This window comes from Vombatus ursinus, unplaced genomic scaffold, assembly GCF_900497805.2.
Source record: "Vombatus ursinus unplaced genomic scaffold, bare-nosed wombat genome assembly UNPS02014801.1, whole genome shotgun sequence".
Taxonomy (NCBI): Eukaryota; Metazoa; Chordata; class Mammalia; order Diprotodontia; family Vombatidae; genus Vombatus; species Vombatus ursinus.
Genome location: NW_020954579.1, coordinates 15,041,076 through 15,060,230, shown reverse-complemented (window position 1 = coordinate 15,060,230; position 19,155 = coordinate 15,041,076). Strand labels below are relative to the sequence as shown.

General features: G+C 43.9%; 1 protein-coding gene across 3 annotated transcripts in view; it reads left to right on the top strand.

Annotated features, from left to right (window-relative positions):
• The window catches only part of LLGL2 (LLGL scribble cell polarity complex component 2), a 62,899-nt gene that overhangs the window by 29,946 nt on the left and 13,798 nt on the right, over positions 1 to 19,155 (top strand). For all 3 annotated transcript variants that reach the window (XM_027873140.1, XM_027873139.1, XM_027873138.1), the window contains exons 3-10: positions 10,134 to 10,231; positions 12,983 to 13,064; positions 13,618 to 13,733; positions 14,288 to 14,446; positions 15,282 to 15,444; positions 15,880 to 16,012; positions 16,157 to 16,211; positions 16,893 to 17,041. In XM_027873140.1, the coding sequence (XP_027728941.1) occupies positions 10,134 to 10,231; positions 12,983 to 13,064; positions 13,618 to 13,733; positions 14,288 to 14,446; positions 15,282 to 15,444; positions 15,880 to 16,012; positions 16,157 to 16,211; positions 16,893 to 17,041 (955 nt within the window). The remainder of the gene's footprint in view (positions 1 to 10,133; positions 10,232 to 12,982; positions 13,065 to 13,617; positions 13,734 to 14,287; positions 14,447 to 15,281; positions 15,445 to 15,879; positions 16,013 to 16,156; positions 16,212 to 16,892; positions 17,042 to 19,155) is intronic.

Genomic DNA, 19,155 nt, shown 5'->3' with positions numbered 1-19,155 from the left:
AGGCCAGGCCATATTCCCTCAGTCCTTGTCTTCTAGGAATATAAAGTTATTTATCATCTTAACTGTAATAGGTCAAATTGCTCTTTTCTCCTGATTCTTCCCACAGGAAAATGGTTTCCCCTTTTCCCTGCCCTCTCCTCCCAAGGTCTGTTGAATAACTCCGTATTGCTCATAATAATATTCTAATTGACCTGTGATCTCATTGATATAGGTGCTCTTTCCATTTACGCAATCCATCTGTACCTAACTGGTCCTTATCTTCATAAGTATCTGTTAGGGGGTCCACCGAACATTTCTGTAGCACCGTAAGGCTAAACAAAGTGTTTTCCTTAGAATAACCCTATAGGGTGCATTGTTAAAGTATCCCTAATTTTCAAACTAGGAAACAGTTAAATACCTTTATGCAGATAATTAGTATAGCATTGGGATTTGAATCTAGGGCTCCTGATCACCCTGTCCACTATTCGCTACACGGCCCAGGAAGAGAACAGTAGTAACGGGGGCATTCCTCCTGCGGATGTACCCAGTCTGTTTTAGAGAAGTTATTCTATCCCTAATACCAAGAAGGAAGCCCCTCAATTGACTATCCTGTGGATAGAATCAAATCACAGGTGTATCTGGTCAGTCAGGAAGACTCTCTTTTGTTCAGTAACTATGGTTGTGGACAAATCTCTTCACCTTGAAAAGCCTCAGTGTTCCCAGTTCTAAAATGAGTATGATAACTGTCCTACCTGCATTCCAAGGTTGTGGAAAAAATCAAATAAGAGAATATATAGAAAACACTTGCTATAATAATACACTAAATGTAAGGTGTCACTGGTCTTGAAGTTGTAGGGCCAGACCCAACTTCTTTCCCCAAATATCTCATCTTAACTACCAGTTATAAATGGACTTTGGTACTTAAGATCCAAGTTTTTATCTTACTATCTCTCTAGTCTAAAAAAGAGCCATAGTCACTCAGGCAAAAAGCATTTATTAAGCACCTGTTGGTGTTTGTCCCTTGTTGCTTCTTCCATCCTCATTTTCTTTGTTGTTAGCTTGATTTATTTGTATCATCTTCTTAATTTAAAAATCAAATGGGCAGGGTGAGCCCCCTGGGAGCCAGTGAATGTAGAGAGGACTTGTTCTGGGGTCACCCCTAATGTCAGCAGAACTGCCTCCCGGAGCTCTCCCTCCTGTACCTGCCTAGCTCCCTTGGTGAAACTGAAAGCATGTCTGAACTGGCTGGTGCTGATAAGATGACAGGTGAACCTGCTCGTCATACAGCTCTGGGTTCCCTGTGCAATTGGTGGGTGGGCTTTTGGGCTTTTTTTTTCTGGCTTTGGAGCAGAAGCCCTGAAGGAGATGGGCCTGGCCCTGCTTCGTGGAGGGGCCTGTCTACCCTCACATGGGCGAGTGGGAGGTGGCAGCAGGAGAAACTAGGAGCCAGGTTGCAGCCAGCTTGGAACCTGATCTGAACCACACCCAGGACCAGAGAAAGAAAACGTCGGCTCTCCAAACCAGGCTCATCCCCAGGAGGCCAGGCCCCTGGGCCAGGTTTCAGGCTCCTGCTTGCTGTTCCCTTCCAACCTTTGAAAAGAAGCTCTTAAGTCATAATAGTTATAGCTACTCATATTTTGCACAGTACGTCACAGTTACAGAGCACACACCCTGGGAGGTATTGTAAGTATTGGCACAGTGCATAGACTAATTGGTTTCCCTGCCTCTAGCCTTTCCCCTCCCCAGTCTCATCCAAGACTAGTAGATCAATATTCCTAAATTCACATGTCCAGCCACATCATTCCTCTGCTTAGAAACTTCATTAACTCCCCAGTGTGCCTCTAGAATAAAATACAAAACTCCTGCCCTTTGAAACGCTTCATAACCCTGCAGAGGCATCTAGGTGACACATTGGATAGAGTTTGGGACTTGAACTCAGGAGGACTTTGGATCCTGCCTCATATACTTCCTAGCTATGTAACCCTGGGCAAAGTCACCTAACCTGTGTGCCTCAGTTTCCTCATCTATAAAATGGAGGTAATGGTAGCACCCACCTCACAAGGTTTTTATGAGGACCAAATGCAGTAACATATGTATAAGTCTCTATATAAAATTTAGCGATTGTCGTTATTATCCCTATTTTATAAATGAGAAATCTAAGGCACAGAAAGTAACTTGCCTGTGGTCACTCAGAAAACAGGTGATGAAGTCAGGACAGGGACCCTTGTCTGGCTCTAGATCTCACTGCTTCCATTGTGCTGTGCTCCTCATACTCCCTGAGCCCTCAGAGGCATGGGTGCAGGTTTGGGGGTACAGCCATTTTAACAGAATGAAGATATCTCTGGTTCCTGGGAAGCTGAAATGGATTTTGGGGGCCATGGAAGCCTCCTGAGGAGTAGAATGAAGCAGTACTTTCTCTAGAAAGGGGGTGACATTGTAGTTTGGCTCCCGTGATGGATCAAGTCTCTGGTTTCCCAACCCCCTATTAAAGAGTCCATTGTTCTGTCTTCACTCTGCCTTTCCTAAAGGTTACCTGTGCCAAGTAGCAGGACAGGGTCTATTTCTAGCTATGAAATGGGAGTGCTGCACTCTATTTCATCCTATCTTCAACATGCCATCACCTCCTTCCCGGTTAGCTGTTCATTTTTCATGGAATAGCTGCTTCCCCCAAGAGTGGCAGCATTAACATCTCCCAGCAGCTGAGAACAACCCCCATCCTGCTACTTGGCACAGGTAACCTTTAGGGAAGGCAGAGGGAAGAGAGAACAATGAACTCTTTAATAGGAAGTTAGGAAACCAGAGAACCGAACCATCGCTGCAACCAGACAGTAATGTCATCTCAGGCTGGATACCCTCAGGCAGCCATATCTGTCATAGTCATAGCCAGACAACGTGCCATCTCGGGCTGGATACCTGAGATCTGGGATTGTTCTGTGCTGGCAGGAGAGCCAACCTGAATGAAGTAGCTCAGATATTTGGCCGGCTCATTGACCAGCTTTTGTTAAATTTGTAGGTTAGCCTTGGGGACATTATTGTCAGGTACCTTGAGCCCTAGAAGGAATGACGTGGAAAGGATTGGCTGTTGAACTCTGGACTTGCTCTTCCTAAATTTTAGCCCTTGGCTCTTCTGCTGCCCCAGGTACCCCTTCCAGGGCTTTGTACCCCAAGTGGTGATTTCGTACAGCAATGGGTTGTAGTATACAAGGGCCTGACACATGGCAGGTGCCTAATACATGCTAATTGACTGATTATAGCATAGTAGTCCTACACGGGCTACCCTCATCTGTAACTGACAAGATCACAGAATTTAAAGCTAGAGAGGAGCTCAATTCCAATCTGATTATACCTCCTCTAAAGCCAGTGTTCTTTCCATCGTATCTGGACAGTGTCCCTGGACCTCAGCCTTTCCCATTCCCCTGGGCTCCTCTGGTGATACCCTTGTCAGATGGCTTCTCCATCCCCTCTCTGACTGAGTTTAGTACACATAGCTCAGGTGTCCAGCCAAACCTTACCTTTCCCCAGAGTGTGAGGGATTGTGGGGAATATGAACCACATACAATTGGATTAAATTACAAGTATGGTTCATGTTATTCAGGTTTGTGTACATGTGGTTCAATTCAGCAAACTTTTTTAAAATAAATTTTTATTGATATCTTTTGCTTTTTACATCATCAGTTTCCCCAATAACCCTTCCTCTCCTATCCTGTATAACAAATGGTATTTTAAGAAAAGGAAAAAAGGAAAAATCAGCACAATTGATCAGTTCATTGAAAAAGTCCAGAAACCTGTGCAGTGTGTAAGAAAAGAACCTATGAATCCCCCACTTCCATGAAAGGGTGGATTAAGGGTGTTCTGTCATATTTCTTCATTCAAGTCCTACTGGATCTTTATGGTATTTATAATATATAATTATGTTTTATAATATGTAATTTAATAATATATTTACTTCATGTTAACATATTGCTGAAATATGGTATATTGATAATTATAACTTATAATCTATAATGGTTATAATTATTATCTTTATAATATTGCTACCTTCAACATGTGGTTGTTCTTTCTGTTTACATAACAATGTCATTACAATGTATGCTCTTTTGGCCCTGCTTACTTCATTCTAGATCGGTTCTTGTAGATTTTTCCATGCTTCTTTGTATTCATATACACATTCTTTCTTATAATACAGTAACATGCCATTATATTCACATACCATACTTAGCTTAGCTGTTCCCCAATCAATGGGGATCTACTTTGTTTCCAATTCTTTGCTATCACAGAAAGTGCTGCTGTAAATATTTTGGTGCATATGGAGACTTTTTTCTTATCAGTGGCTTCCTTGAGGTATAAGCCCAGTTATGAGGTCTCTTGGGTCAAAAAGTATGGGTATTGTAGTCACTATTTGCATAATTCAGAATTTTCTTTCTCAAATGGTTCTACCAGTTCACAGCTCCACCAACAATGTATTAACGTCTCTATCATCCCACAACCCTTTCCACATTGACAATCTGTCATTCTTGCCAATTTTCAGGTTGTGAAATGAAAGTCTCAGCTTTGTTTTGATTGGCTTTTCTCTTATTATTAGTGATTTGGAGCCTTCTTTCATGTGGTTGTGAATGCTTTGCAATTCTTCAAGAATGGTTTGTTCACAACCTGTGAGCTCAACAAACCTTTTTTGAGCACTTATTGTGTACAAGGTTCTGTGCTGGGTGCTAGGGCTACCCTTAAGGGAACTTAAGATAAGGAACTTATCTACTAACCTGCAGATAAGCAAATCATTTTTTTGGTGAGGGAAAAGACACCATCACTTTGTGGGGCTGGTAAAGAGCTCATATAGGTATGGAAGATGGTATCTGAACTGAGCATTGAAGGGACCTAGGAATTTCCATTTCAAGATGCATTGAGCCCTTTCTGGTGCTCCTTTCAGGTCCTCCCAAGATTTTTATCTCCTAATGAATGAATCAATGGATGAATAGGAAATTTTAAAATACTTACTATGTGCCAAGCCCCACAAATACTAATAGAAGGGAAGATCATCATGGCTTAAGAGCTCATCCTGATGATAATACATAGGAAGGTTCAGGTATAGGATGAATATGGAAAGGAGTTCTTAGGATATGTCAACATTATCTATCACCACATAACCAGGAACATGGAGGAGACTCACCCACCTGACTCTTTGGGGAGTAGGCCTGAGGGTCAGAGTATAGGGATTCTGAGTTTTTTCTAATAGAGGTGAGGATTGTGGTGGAGGCAACACCTAGATGCCTCAGATCTGGGAAGGTCCTCAGGTGATCCACTTACATTTTACCTATCCAAACTCCTTTCCCATTTTACTTGTAAGATTTCTGAGATCAAGTAATAAAAGAATAGCAAAGTTGGGCCTGGAGTCCAGTTCTTCTTCTCAACCTAGTGCTCTAATGACTGGGGAACAGTCTTAAACTGCTATTGGAATTCAAGATTCAATAAGTCACTCATGAATTACCCACAGTAAAGAGCGAAATCATTATTACTCCCATTTTACAGATGAGGAAATTTAATTGGCTTGGCACGGTTAAGTGACTTGCTCGTAAGTCATATAGCGAGTAAGTACCAAGGTTGGGACTGAAGATTAGGGAGAAATTCTTGACTTTGAGTTTTTAAAATATTAAAAAGGAAAAAAAAACCCATCATGCCACCTGTTAGTGTAGACTTCTCTTCCTTAAAGATCACCTGTTTTTACAAAAGAAGAAATGCTCAGAATGACTTGGCCCAAAGTGACAAAGAATCAGGGTTCAATCTGAGGTCCTAATGATCTTTCTCATTTCCCCAACTTAGACTTTATGTTGCAGCCATTCTGGTCTCTAGAGGGGTTGTCTTGTGCTTCTGGTAATGATAGAAAAGGTGAGAGTCCCAAGAACCCTCTCTGGTGTTTGTCAGCTGTAGTTGCCTTGATTGCTGTCCCGCATTCTGTGTGTGGAATATGAGATCTGATAATTCTACACTGACTGAAGTTGGTCTCCCTCCCCCTTCTTCCTCACCCTGACTGTGGCGCCCTCCCATTGAGTGTGGGGTGGGAAGGGGGAGGATGTTTACATTCCTCAAACTATCTAATCAGGGCTTTTCCAGGCTTGGCATTTTTTAAATAGCTGGAGTTGGGGAAATGGTAGACGGCCTCCCATTCCTCCTTCACCTCTTCTCTCTTCCACATTTGTCTTGTCCAAATGGTCACCTACAGTTGGACCCCTGCTTTTGATTCTCTCAGCTGTCAGTTCTAAGTGGACCTTTGTGGAGAATTCTTTCTCCGCTACTGGCATTGGGACTTCGATGAAACCACCTCAGAGCTTGCCACTTTGTAAGAGAGAAAGACTGAACAGAAAGTTTCCTGAGTTGACAACCTGGCACCTTTTCCCACTACTGAGATCAGACGAGTGTTGAGAGGAGTGTTTGGGTGTAGGTAGACTTTTGGCATTCGGTGAACCACCGTGGCAGGCACTAAGGTGCAGAAATATAAAGATGACAGTCCCTATCCTCAGGAAGTCAGATTACCCCTACACCCCCAAAATATATCTACCTAAATTCAACAGGAAAAGCCAAATGTTGGTGTTTTGTTTTAAAATCTTTTTTTTTAACCACTTTTGTATTTTATTGTGGAACTGTTTGTTTCCTTTACATCAAATGGAAGAGGGGAGATTGCACACAAATGCCATAAAAGTACTATGTATTACTTTCACTGGAAACTAATTTTCTACATTAGATATGACTGAGTAGAATAGAATGATGCAGGATTATAAGACATGATACCATACACAGCTGCAGACTGATACAAATACCATTCAGAATAAGAGAGAGGAGTGTGTGAGGTGCTTCTCAGCCTAGCTCAAGACTTTCTTCCCGAGGTCAGCAATAGAGACAGCAGCATACAAGGGATTCCATCTCACCACAGCCTTCCTCAGAGGTCCCTCAGAGGTGTTGCTGCCACCATACAGGAGCCCAGTCTTGAATGCATATATCCCCAGTACCTCTCAGCATCTGGAGAGCCAAACTACTTTAGTACAGTTGTTTTAAAATCTCGCATTATTCACCTGCCCCAATGTTCTTTTGTATTCCTAGGATTTAGAGCTGGAAGGGATTTTGGAGATCATTGAGGGAGGGAGGAGAAGAAGAGGGATTAGGCAACCTGGTGGCCCCCATTGGAGGCTCACCATATTAAAGCCCAACAGCACACATACTCAGTTGGCTTAGGCCACTACAACTGAGAATTTCTGCAATGCTAGAGATTTACTGTCTTCGGCTTTGCAGGTAGCAGGGATTACAAGCCTGGCCAGGACAGCTCTTTGAATCTACTTCAAAGGGATGGTTTTAGGACAAATACAGGGCTTTTTTTTTTTTTAAACATTATGAGCTGTAGATTTGTGTAATTCATTACTCCCAGTGGATGAATGGAAATACTAGAGAATGAGTGGAAATACAGACTTCAGAATGTAATTCCCTTGAGGGTAGGGACTATCACTTAATAAGTGTTTATTGAATGAAAAAAGTAACCCTTGGAATGCTTGTGGATTGATCCCTTCATTTTTCTGTTAAAGTAAAGCCTTGAGTGGAGGCAAAATGACTGCTTGGACTCTGATCTCTTTGAGAGCTGAGATCTGTCTTTTGCTTTTCTTTATATCCTCAATGCACATAGGGAGCTTAATAAATGTTTCTTGCCTGGTACATAGTAGGAACTTATTAAATGCTTGTTGCTGGTACATAGTAGGAGCTTAATAAATGCTTGTTGACTTGCCCTATATTGACCTTTCTCCCAGCCGGTGTAGGGGTGGGGATTCTGAGGCCCTCTAAGTCCTCAAGTACAGCCCTTTGACTGAATCCAAACTTCACAGAACAACTCCCCTTAATAAAAGGATTTGTTCTGCAAAACTCAGTCAAAAGGCCTCACCCGAGGACCTAGAAGGCCACATGTGGCCTCAAGGCTGCAGGTTCTCCACCCCTCATAGAATTTAGATCTGGAAGGGACCTTAGCAAGATATGAAGCCCAACCTCCTCATTTTTATAGATTAGGATACTGAGACCCAGAAAAAAGGAAGTCCCACGGGTAGGAAGCAGTCCATTCAGAACTTGAATCCAAGTCCTTTGTTTCCAAATCCATTACAAATATTTTCATGACCCATAAAGTAAGAGCACCCAAGGTATTGGTGATGAGGTGGTTACCCGAGTCTTATCTTTTAAATTCATCATCATCAAAAAGCCATAAGCGCTGGAGAGAGAGAGAGCCAATAAATATGATTTCCTGTTCTCAGGACACCTAATCAAAGACTCCTCAACCATATTCCTTTCTAGCTGTATCCCCCTTTGTACCATAGTGGAGCAGGTAACTAGGTGATCTCTGTGCCAGGAAAAACAGGGTATAAGACTTGGAGGGTGGAGTGGTGGGTTCCTGTTTCTCAGTAATCTGATTTTCATTTCCCAGAAGCCTAATTACTTAAAAAAAAAAAAATTCCAGCTCTAGCCCTCCTTCTTCATGGAGCTCAATGTGGGACTTTTAAAAGGTGTGCTGGCTATATGGGGAAGCAGAGAGCCCAGGTAGAGACAGACAAATTGGAAAGACTCCTTGCCTGCATCTTCCTCTCTCTCCAGTCCATCCTCTCCATGGCCAGAAAATTGTCACCAGGTCTGATCATGTCGATTCCACACACAAGAAGTGTTGATGGTTCCTGTTGATTCTAGAACAGTAGTGATTAGTCATTGGAGTCAGGAAATTTTTTTTTTTTAGGATAGATAACTATTTCAATATAATTGGTTTACTTTGTGATCCTATGTTGTTGTTGTTGTTGTTGTTTCAATGCATTTAAAAGCATTCTTCTGAGAAGGGCTACATTGCACTCACCCAATAGCTAAAGGGGTCCATGACATAAAAAAAAAAATCCTTGCTCTAGAATAAAATAAAATCTCTGTTTGGCATTTAAAGCCTTTCCAAACCTTGGCTCCAGGCTCTCACTGATGGTCCAACCAGACTGGCCATTTACTTTTCCTCATGTATGTGCTGTTTCCACTCTGGCCTTTCCTGTACCTTCAGACTCTCTGTCCTTGCCCAGAACGTTCTCCTTCCTCACCTCTCCCCCTAAGAATTCCTGGTTCTCCAGTGCTACCTCCTAAATTAGGCCTTTCTTTATCCTTCCAATTATCTATTCAGGACACACACCCCATTCATTAGTTGATGTTTATATTTATTTTGTTCTTCTGTAAGTTGTTTCCTACCTCCCTCCCCCAGTAGTTTACATTCATAAATGAGATGGTCCAGACCCTGAGGCCAAAGATTGAAGCAGGCGGTGGAGTTAAAGACTATTCTTCAAGTTCCTAACTATGTACAAGATGCTGAGCTAAGAAATGAGAAGGCGGAACTGATGCTAGAAAGATCATAAATAAGCTATGGACTTTATGCAACATAAATTCTTAGATTTTTGTGTGTTCTTTACTTTTTGATACTGTATTGGATGAAACATTTGTGGAGGGTTTTGTTTTTTTTTTTTTTTCCCTTTTGAATTGGTTTTATATTATTTATCATCCTGAGTGGTCAGGAAGTCCTGAGTTCAAATCTAGCCTCAGCACTGTGACCCTGGACAAGTCACTTATCCTCTCTATGTTGTCAGCTTCCTCATCTATAAAATGAGGGTAATAATAGGATCTACCTCCCAGGATTGTTGGTAAGATTAAATGAAATAATATTTATAAAATGTTTTCTGAACCTTAAATTGTTATATTATTACTATATTATTGCTAATTATCATTAATACTATTATTCCTCTCTTCGTCTTTATAGCAGCCTGTTGTATTGAAGTGAATCAAATTGTAATGATGATAGCTATCATTTATCTAGCATTTTACCAGTTAAATCATTTATTTCTCACCACAACCCAGTGGGGTAGGTGCTATTATGTTTTCCACAAAAGGGAGGCTTAGGCAAGTTCAGTGACTTGCCCAGGATGTCATACAGCTAGCCTGAAGCAAATTGGAACCTCGGGTCTTCTAGACTCCACTCATGCCTGCTGCCTGCCTAACCCTACCACTCCTGCTATGCCCTGGTGAGCCCTAGGTCCCAAGCAGGAAGATGTAGCAGTTCTCTTTTTCTGTTGCCATATTTCTTAACTTGGGGTTGTGGGGTTCTCTCTCTTTTTCAGACTGTGGAACATGGCTTCCCCCACCAGCCCAGTGCCCTGGGCTACAGCCCCTACCTCCGAATCATGGCTATTGGGACCAGGTCTGGAGCCATCAAGCTGTATCCTTTTCATCGCCCTGGCCCCTTTTCCTAAAAAGGATCCCAGAAGGCCTACCGAGGAAGGACAGGGTTTTTGGATACTTCTCTCCCCCCAAAGCCAGACTTTTCCAATGGTCTTGGGTAGGGAAGATTATCTGAGAGAGGGTGCTGATCACCTGGAGAAATGAAAGGTGATCTTTCGCTGGAAGCTGTGACTTTCATGTTCTGGTCTATGTCTGTCTTCCTCCCTTAGAGCTCCAAGTTTTACCCTCCAAATGTAGGGCCCCCCTCCCCATCTCCTACCTGATCCTTTGAATGAATGAAAAAGCCCTTGTTGGTCTCTGGGTTGAGCCCTGGGGAAACAAATTCAAAAGCAAAGCCTGCCCTGCCCTCTGGGAGCTGTCCTTTGATGGAGGGTGGGGTGAAATCACACTGGGGAAATTAATTCTACAGATTCAATTCAAATCAACTGACTATATTAATAAGCACTTACTTATACTTAGAACTTTAAACTTTAGTTAACTTTATTTAGTTCCTAGAAGGCTTTAATACTAGCAAAAGCTGTCATTTGCCCTGCTGAGGGATAACAAAGGTTACAGATATGGAATACCCTGGAATGGGGTGGGGGGGGTGGTAGAGAGAGGATCCCCTGTTTTCTGAAGCTGAGACCTCTCCTGAGAGTGATCCAGATGATGAAAAAGCAAGTCCTTACTAAGTGCTAAGCACTGTGCTGGTGGCACAAATATAAAATCTCCAGGCTGCCTCTGCCCTGGAAGGAGTTTACAAATCTATTAGGGGAAATCATACTTTTAGGAGAATGGAGGGGGGTGGGTGTGGCGGGGAAGGCTGTAATGGAGAGATTGAGCTCCAGCTCCCAGCCATGGTACCTGGACATCTGACTCGAAGTTGGAACTGTAGGGCTGCTGGGTGGCACAGTGGAGTCAGAGGGACCTGAGTTCAAATCTGATCTCAGGCCAGACACTTGACACTTACTAGCTGTGTGAGCCTGGGCAAGTCACTTAACCCCAATTGCCTCACCAAAAAAAAAAGAAAGAAAGAAAGAAAGAAAATGTATCCTTAAATGGTGTTTGTAATAGAAGTTGGAACTGTAGCACATTAGAAAATGGCCAGGCTAAGGATGAAGCTGAATGATCCCAGGGACTTCAGAACTTAGCTTAGCTCTTCCCAAGCCCTGATTGTAGGGAGGTGGGGTGGAGAGTAGGTGGTTTTGGAAGATGTGGAGTAGGATCATAAATTTAGAGCTTGGAAGAGATCTTAGGGATCATTCTAGAGGAGGAAACTAAGGCAAGCAGAGGTTAAGTGACTTGCCAAGGGGCACACATGGCTATTAAGTGTTCTGACTCCAAGTCCAGTATCCTATCTACTATACTATGCATTGCCTTCAACCTGTATCTTTGAGAAGGTCTTGGTCAGAGGATTGTTCTTGAGGCAAGGTACCCATTTCTTTACTTCCAGACCTATTAAGTAGGATACTTCCAGCTAAGCCATTAGAATTTCCCTGTTAGATTATAAGCTTTTTGAGGTCAGGGTTTGTGTTTTGCTTTTGTCTTTTGTATCCCCAGTATTTAACACAGTGAAGGACACATGTTTAATGAATGTTTGTTGATTGATTGTTTGGGTCTGGGATGGTTGCAAGTTGGTTTTCCTGTGAATTGAGCACAAATAGGTAAATATTAGGGGGTCTCTGTCAACCTCAGAGCCCATTCTGACCCTTGGTTATTACCCAGAGGCTCTTGGGAGGCCAGGGTGGACCTAGAGTGGCCAAGGGCCATTCCAAGAACCACGAAGAGTACAGATTGATTTAATGGCCAGGTTGAGTTATATTGGGGTTGTTAATCTTTCTCTCTTTTCTCTCCTCCCTGCCCCCCCAGTGCTTTCTGGGTCATTTCAGGAGATGAAATGTACTCAGATCTAATCCTTAAACTTCCCCAAAGGGCTCTGGAGTTAGATATACCATCTCCAGAACGGAACCAGTGCATAACTATCAAACACTAAAGGCATATAGTCACTTTGGCTACCTGGCTAGATGCCTCATTTTTTCCTCCTTGAAGGAGAAATTTGATCTGAACTGGGCCCTAAGTTGGGGGATGGGAGATGGGGCTGAGTTTGAGTGGAAGGTGTGGGTACAGTTGGGAGGACATGGGGCCTTGCCTGGTGCAAAGTGAATCAGCCCTGCGTCTCTGCCAAGTTAATCATTACCAACTCAGTCCTGAGAAGGCTGGGCATATCCTGGTTACCAACCAGTAATACATCAGATTTGGCCTGGAAACAGCTGCTTAAGGTGAGGAGGTGGGGAAGGTATAGGTTTCTTATAGTCCCTTACATATGTTCCATGTGAATGCTAGGCTAGTTGAAGCCTTGGGAGTCCAAGGACCTTTGATCAGCAGCAGCAACTTTAAGCCGTTGTCTGAGTACAGAACAGAGAAGTAAATCTATCCCCTCTCACACTCAAAGTGGAACAAGCTTTTGACAATGACAGTGTGTCCAAGGAATTAACCCTTTGCTCTCCCCTTGCCTTACAAAAAGTACAGGTTTTTACCCCTGCCCCAAGGCCATTGGGAAAATGACTCATCATTCTCTCAGGGATGTCCAATCCCTGGTTTCTGAGCTGGAGAACTTTACAGTCTTCACTTACCTAGCTGTATACACTAGATATGGGATGGAGGGGGTGGGGCAGAAAGGGAGAGAGCTCACCTCACCAGCTTTCCTAGGGGCTTCTCCTTTCAAACTTGTTCCTAAACCAGCTTCCAGCTATGGCGCCCCTGGTGTGGAGTTCATGGGTCTTCACCGAGAGAACAATGCTGTGGTACAAATCCACTTCCTCCCTGGCCAGGTGAGGATATCATACACTCATTAAATAAGAATGTGATAACAGATGCAAACTAGGGTAGAGGGGAGAGGTGAGGTGGGTTAGGTGGTATCACTCTAGATGGGATAGATTGGGCAGGATTGAAAGCCTGGCAAAGACTGTTGCTAAGATTGCAAGCTCCCCTCCCTCATTTCCTCCCAACTGATATTCAGAGTCTTGCCTAGTCATCACCTAGAGGAATGCATGGGGGCAAGAGTCTTCTTTTCCCTTTATTCTCCCTCACCCCACCTTGTTGCACCTGAGAGGAAGGAGGGAAACAGTATGATAACCATAAAGTATTGGGAGTGGTGCTACCCTTGGACATAAGAGGTGCCGCCTCCTTTTACAAGCTGAAGAATGAAAGCCCTATCATTAACTAATACACAAAGAATCCCCCAAACCAATTGTGGTAAGAGGATCCCTGGGCTTTTGTCCAAGATGACTAGCCCTCTCTTCCCCTACCCCTACCCCCACAACCATATGCTGCTCAGCCCCCACCTCACCTCCAACATCCATCTTCATCCCCCCCTCCACTCAGTGCCAACTGGTCACCTTACTGGATGACAACAGCCTGCACCTCTGGAGCCTAAATCAGAGAAATGGGGTATCTGAGCTGCATGAAGAAAAATTCTCCACTCTTCGGGGCCCCCCAGGGTAAGTCCCAGAGCCTAGGTCCTTACTCCTCTCTGGACTAATGAAGAGGCCAAAATCTAACCCCTTTTTCCCTGCCCCCTCCTTGCCTTCTGCCCCTGGTACCATTAGAGAGCTCGGTTCACCTTTGGATGAGCCCACAGTATGGCTTCAGTTGGTACCTGGGGCCAGCTTGTGGGAGCCACCCATGTGGATGGCTAGGATACACAGAGGGCATCAGAAAGTATCTGGTGTGTTTTTCGAGCATAGCATAAGAAGCATTGAGGTTTCAGAGTTCATAGCCATTTGTCTGGGTTTGATGCAGAGAGTAACTAATATGTTTGTGTTCCTGTCCAGAAGCCTGTTTAATCATCTCAGTGAGGTTTCTAAAGCACAGCGTTCTCTAGGGGCAGAGGGAGTTCAAAAGGGGAGAGGCCTGACTTCTTATGGGTGGGGCTTCACAGAGAGAGACAACATGCCCCTTGTCCCCTCCATAGACCCTCACACTCCCCCATGTTTTCTGCCTTAATTGGGGATTTCAGCAGTTGAAATACAACAGTGAATTTTCCTGTTTGCAGGGCTGCCCCCAGTGCCACCCAAATTACAGTGATTCTGCCTCATTCCTCCCAAGAGCTGCTATATCTGGGCACTGAAAGTGGCAACGTGTTTGTGGAGAAGCTGCCCTCCTTCCAGATGCTAGAGGACCAGACTATCAGTACTGAGGCTGTCTTACAATGGTGAGCTGGACTGAGAGTCCCAGCAGACCTTCACAGAATGAGGCTAAGGCCAGCCTTATCCACTGAGAGAAACAAGTAGTTGTGCGCATGGTATAAATTGAAAGGGCCAGAAAGCCAGAGTGAGTTGGGGGAAAGGAGGGGTGTACCTGGGGTGGTGATCAGCTTTTAGGACAATAGTGACAGTATACGTAAGATGTAGAGCTCATTCGGTTATCCATCTCAAGATTGGGCAAATTGGATATAGATTTTAGGATAGCTTGTGCCCTCAGTAGGGGGTAGGGGAGGGAGACAGAGACTTCCCCCCTTGTTGAAGAAACTTGGGTAATTTGAGGTGTGTTCAGATTTGAACTTCATCTCTGGATGGCCATTGGACAGCGCATGTCGTTGCTTTGTCTGGCTTTTAGACTGGCCCCAAAGCACAGCTTCATCATAGCCAGCTTCTGGGGCAGGGCCTACCCTCGTATTGAAGCATTTGAAAACACTGCCACCTTTGAAGTTAGCCAGGGCCCCAGCAAGGAGCCTGGAGCCTGGCCTCCAGTTCTGAGGTATTAGAGGATACATATTACAATTTACACTAAACAATCATCCATAGATTTGCTAGGATCCACCGTTCCTTTGCCATTTCTGGGGTGGTTGGGAATCCTTTCCTCTCTCAGGCTGCTGGGAACTTTCTTGTATTGCATCAACTTCAGGTAGAGGGAGGAGAGAACACAACCCCCTTGGTCATGGCCTCACTGAGCTGTCAATCAGCATCATACTCTTCTCTCCCTCCTCTCTCATCGAAAAGTCTTGACTATGGTAGGACGCTGTCTGTTTGTCAATTCCCTGTGTCTAGGTTGCCTAAGGATGCACAGCACTGGCGGGCATTTGAGATGGTAGAGGCACTACAAGAACACCCACAGGACCCTACCGAGGTCCTGATTGGCTATAGCAGAGGCCTTATCATTATCTGGGATCTTCAAAATAGCCGGGTGCTACACCACTTCCTGAGTGGCCAGGTAGGTAGAATGCCCGGGGGCTGTGGGCCAGTAGGATGGGCGTCCAATAACTTTCCTTTGATGCTAGTGTCTGGTACTGATGATAGACATGGGCACAGCAAATAAACCTGGTCCCTATCCCTTCATACCCTATGAACTCTGTTCTGGGCACTCTAGAGGAGCTTATAATAGGATCCTAGGGTGTGGAACTGGAGGGACTTTGCATCATCTAGTTCAACCCCCTAATTTTACAAATGAGGAAACTGAGGCCCAGAGAAGGGAAATGACTTGCCTAAGGTCGCAGAGCTGGGATTCAAACCCAGGTCCTCTGACTCTTTCCATTGCACTATGCTATGGTACTAATCCTCTGTATTTAAACTGGGGAAGGGGGTTTTAGGTGATGGGAAAAACTGCCTACTCAATTTTGATATCCTTCCCACCTCTCCCCTTCTCTAGCAACTGGAGAATGTCTGCTGGCAGCGAGATGGGGGTTGCATTGTCAGTTGCCATTATGATGGGAGCTACTGCCAGTGGAAAGTGTCCAGTGAAGCCCAACATCCTGAGCCCTTGCAAAGCAGAGTGCCTTATGGTCAGTGGGCCTGGGTGTACCTGGTCTCAGAGCCGGGGACCCAAGCATCGGTCTGCGCAAGAGATCTCTATGCATCTGTAGACATATGAATCTATGAACCTGTGTGTTCTCTAACCAATTCCATTTCTCCTTCTTTTACCCCAGGTCCTTATCCTTGCAAAGCTATTTCTAAAATCTTTTGGCTGAAGACCAGGAAAGGGTATGTCTCTGGGGTTTTTTCTCTCCTCTTTTTCTTTCTAGCACCTATTCCCCATCCCTGTCCCCAACACATGGAGAATGACCTGTATTCTCTAAACAAGTAGGCACTTTTCTGTTTGGTGGAGATATATCAGTGATTATTTCCAATGTACTATCCACCTTGAGTGGAAGCCAATAGGGGAATGGGAATAAGAAAGGGGGCCAATGTAAGAGCATTCAGGTCCTTCTGGGAAGGGAGAGGAAAGATTCCTGAGTCATTTATAAACCTAAATTCCATTTACACACACATACGCATCCAACATCTTGGGATTTTTCATTCAGAAAAATAACATATTCAGAGAGAAAAAGGGAAAGTATTAATTAAGGGAATGAATGAGACAAAGCCCATATCTCCCTTCCTACTTAGTTGGGAGCATATAGTACTATGTCCTTGTCACCATCAATACCCAGGAAACTATCTCCCAGTGCAGGAGACAAAATGTGTCAGACTCCGCAGGACAAGACAGGCCATAAGGTATCTTGGATTGTCCTCTTTGTCTAGTGACCCCCCTCCAGAAAAGTAGGAAGGATGCTCCATCTATCCTTGCCTTGAATGCATGCCCCCACTTCCCCCTGGTAGAGCCCAAAGCTGAGAGGATTGAGGTTGCTCATTTTGTCTTCTGGTTTGACTCCCCACCCCCAGGCTGCCCTATATCATCTTCCAGGGCGGCATGCCCCGAGCCAGCTATGGAGACCGGCACAGCATCTCAGTGACTCATGGGAACCAGGAGACAGCATTTGACTTTACCTCTCGAGTCATTGACTTTACTGTCCTCACAGAGGCTGACTGTGGTAGGCTGGACTTCTTTTGGGTGTCTCATCTCATGCGTAGGTAAAAGTAGAATAAAGATAGTAGATAAAGAGAAAAGAGGCCTTCACATAGGGATAGAGGGGATAGGAGGGAAGGAAAAAAGCATTTTTTAAGCACAAACATCTCATTTTGTCCTCAAAACAGCCCTTAGAGTTAGGTGCTATAATTATCCCCTTTTCACGCTTGAAGAAACTGAGGCCGAAAGAGGTTAAGTGACTTGCCCAGCTAGAATGAGTCTAAGGCCTGATTGAAACTCAAGTCTTCCTGACTCCAGGCCCAGCCCTTTATCCACTTGCCACTTACCTGCCACTAATATGGATGGGGACTGTACCTGTGATTTCATTAATATAGGAAATTACTAGGTGAGGAAACTCCCTTTGCCAGTGTAGTAATATATAATAATAATTTAATAATAGCATATAGTTATCTATATTACTATATATAGTTATAATAACTATAATAATAATTGCTAACATTAATATATCACCTACTATGTGCCAGGTACTGTGGTAAGTGCTTTACAAATATTATCTCATTTTGTCCTTAAAACAGCCCTTGGCGGTAGCTGCTATTATTATCTCTTTACAGTTGAAGAAACTGGGTCAGACTCAGAGGTTAAGTGACTTGCCCTGGGTCACACAGCTAGAAAGAATCTGAGGCCTGATATGAACTTGGGTTTTCCTGACTCCAGGCCCAGCACTCTGTCTGCCTACCTGCCTCTAATAGAGATGGGGACCAATCCTGTGATTTCATTAATACAAGGAATTACTGGTTGAGGAAACTTCCTTCTGCTGGTGCAGGTTGATACCTTCTCTATATCAATTAAGTGGTTTTCTAAGTCAATATATACCTACAGGGATCCTCATATATGGTTTAGTGGCTTTCATTTCTATTTGATACCACTGACCTAGAGCATTTGAGAAGCTAAGTGACTTGCTCAAGGTCACAAAGGCAATATATGTTAGAAGCTAGACTTGAACCCAGGTCTCAGTGACTTCAAGTCTCCCTCCCCTTGTAATAGTTCCTTAGTGTTTGTATTTTATTCCTCTTTTTTTTTTTTTTTTTTTGAGACAATTGGGGTTAAGTGACTTTCCCAGGGTCACACAACTAGTAAGTGTCAAGTGTTTGGTCTGAGGCTTGATTTGAACTCAGGTCCTCCTGACTTCAGGGCCGGTGCTCTATCCACTTTGCCACCTAGCTGCCCCTAGTGTTTGTATTTTAATTGAAAAGAGGGATAGAGGAAACAGGAAAAAACTGTGCACTGGGCATTCCTGAACCTGTGTCAACTCTGGATTCCTTGATTCTCCCCTCCATTGCTACTTAACCCTGATAGAATAGAGCGCTAGAATTGAGGTCAGAAGACTGATTGGGGGGGTGGGGTTGGGGCTTATTTTGGGCACATTGCATAACCTTTCTGAACCCTGGCTTCCACATCTATAAAATAATTAGATACCTGCCTCACCTCATGGGGCTGTTGGGAGGAGAGTACTCTGTGTAAAGTCCTCAAAGCATTATAGTATAATTCAGCTTAAGCCTACTGAGGCAGAGCCTGTACTGGTCATACCCTCCCATTGACTCTGAAAATTGTACCTGGTAGGGACCGTGGAGGACATTTGTCTTAAACTTAAATTTAAAAACTTTTAATTAAAATTAAAATTTAATAAAAACTTAAATAACCCTTAAAGTTTTACTTGAGGAAACTTGGACCTAGGAAAAGTGATTTGCCCAAGATTACATAGAGGTAAAATTTGTACCCACATCTTCTGGGAGTCAGTGCTAATTTTACAGTAATTTTTGTTCTTGGTCATGGCTTTTCCTGCTTAAAAATCTACTCTAGGGGCAGCTAGGTGGCGCAGTGGATAGAGCGTGGACCCTGGATTCAGGAGAACCTGAGTTCAAATATGGCCTCAGGCACACAACACTTACTAGCTGTGTGACTCTGGGCAAGTCACTTAACCCCATTGCCTATCAAAAACAAACATACAAACGAACAAAAAAAATCTACTCTACCAACTTCTGTGTTAAGAGAAATGAGGTGGGGGGTGGGGCAGGAGAGAGAAGTCTGCTTGGCTTTAAGAGACCTGACTTCCTCCCA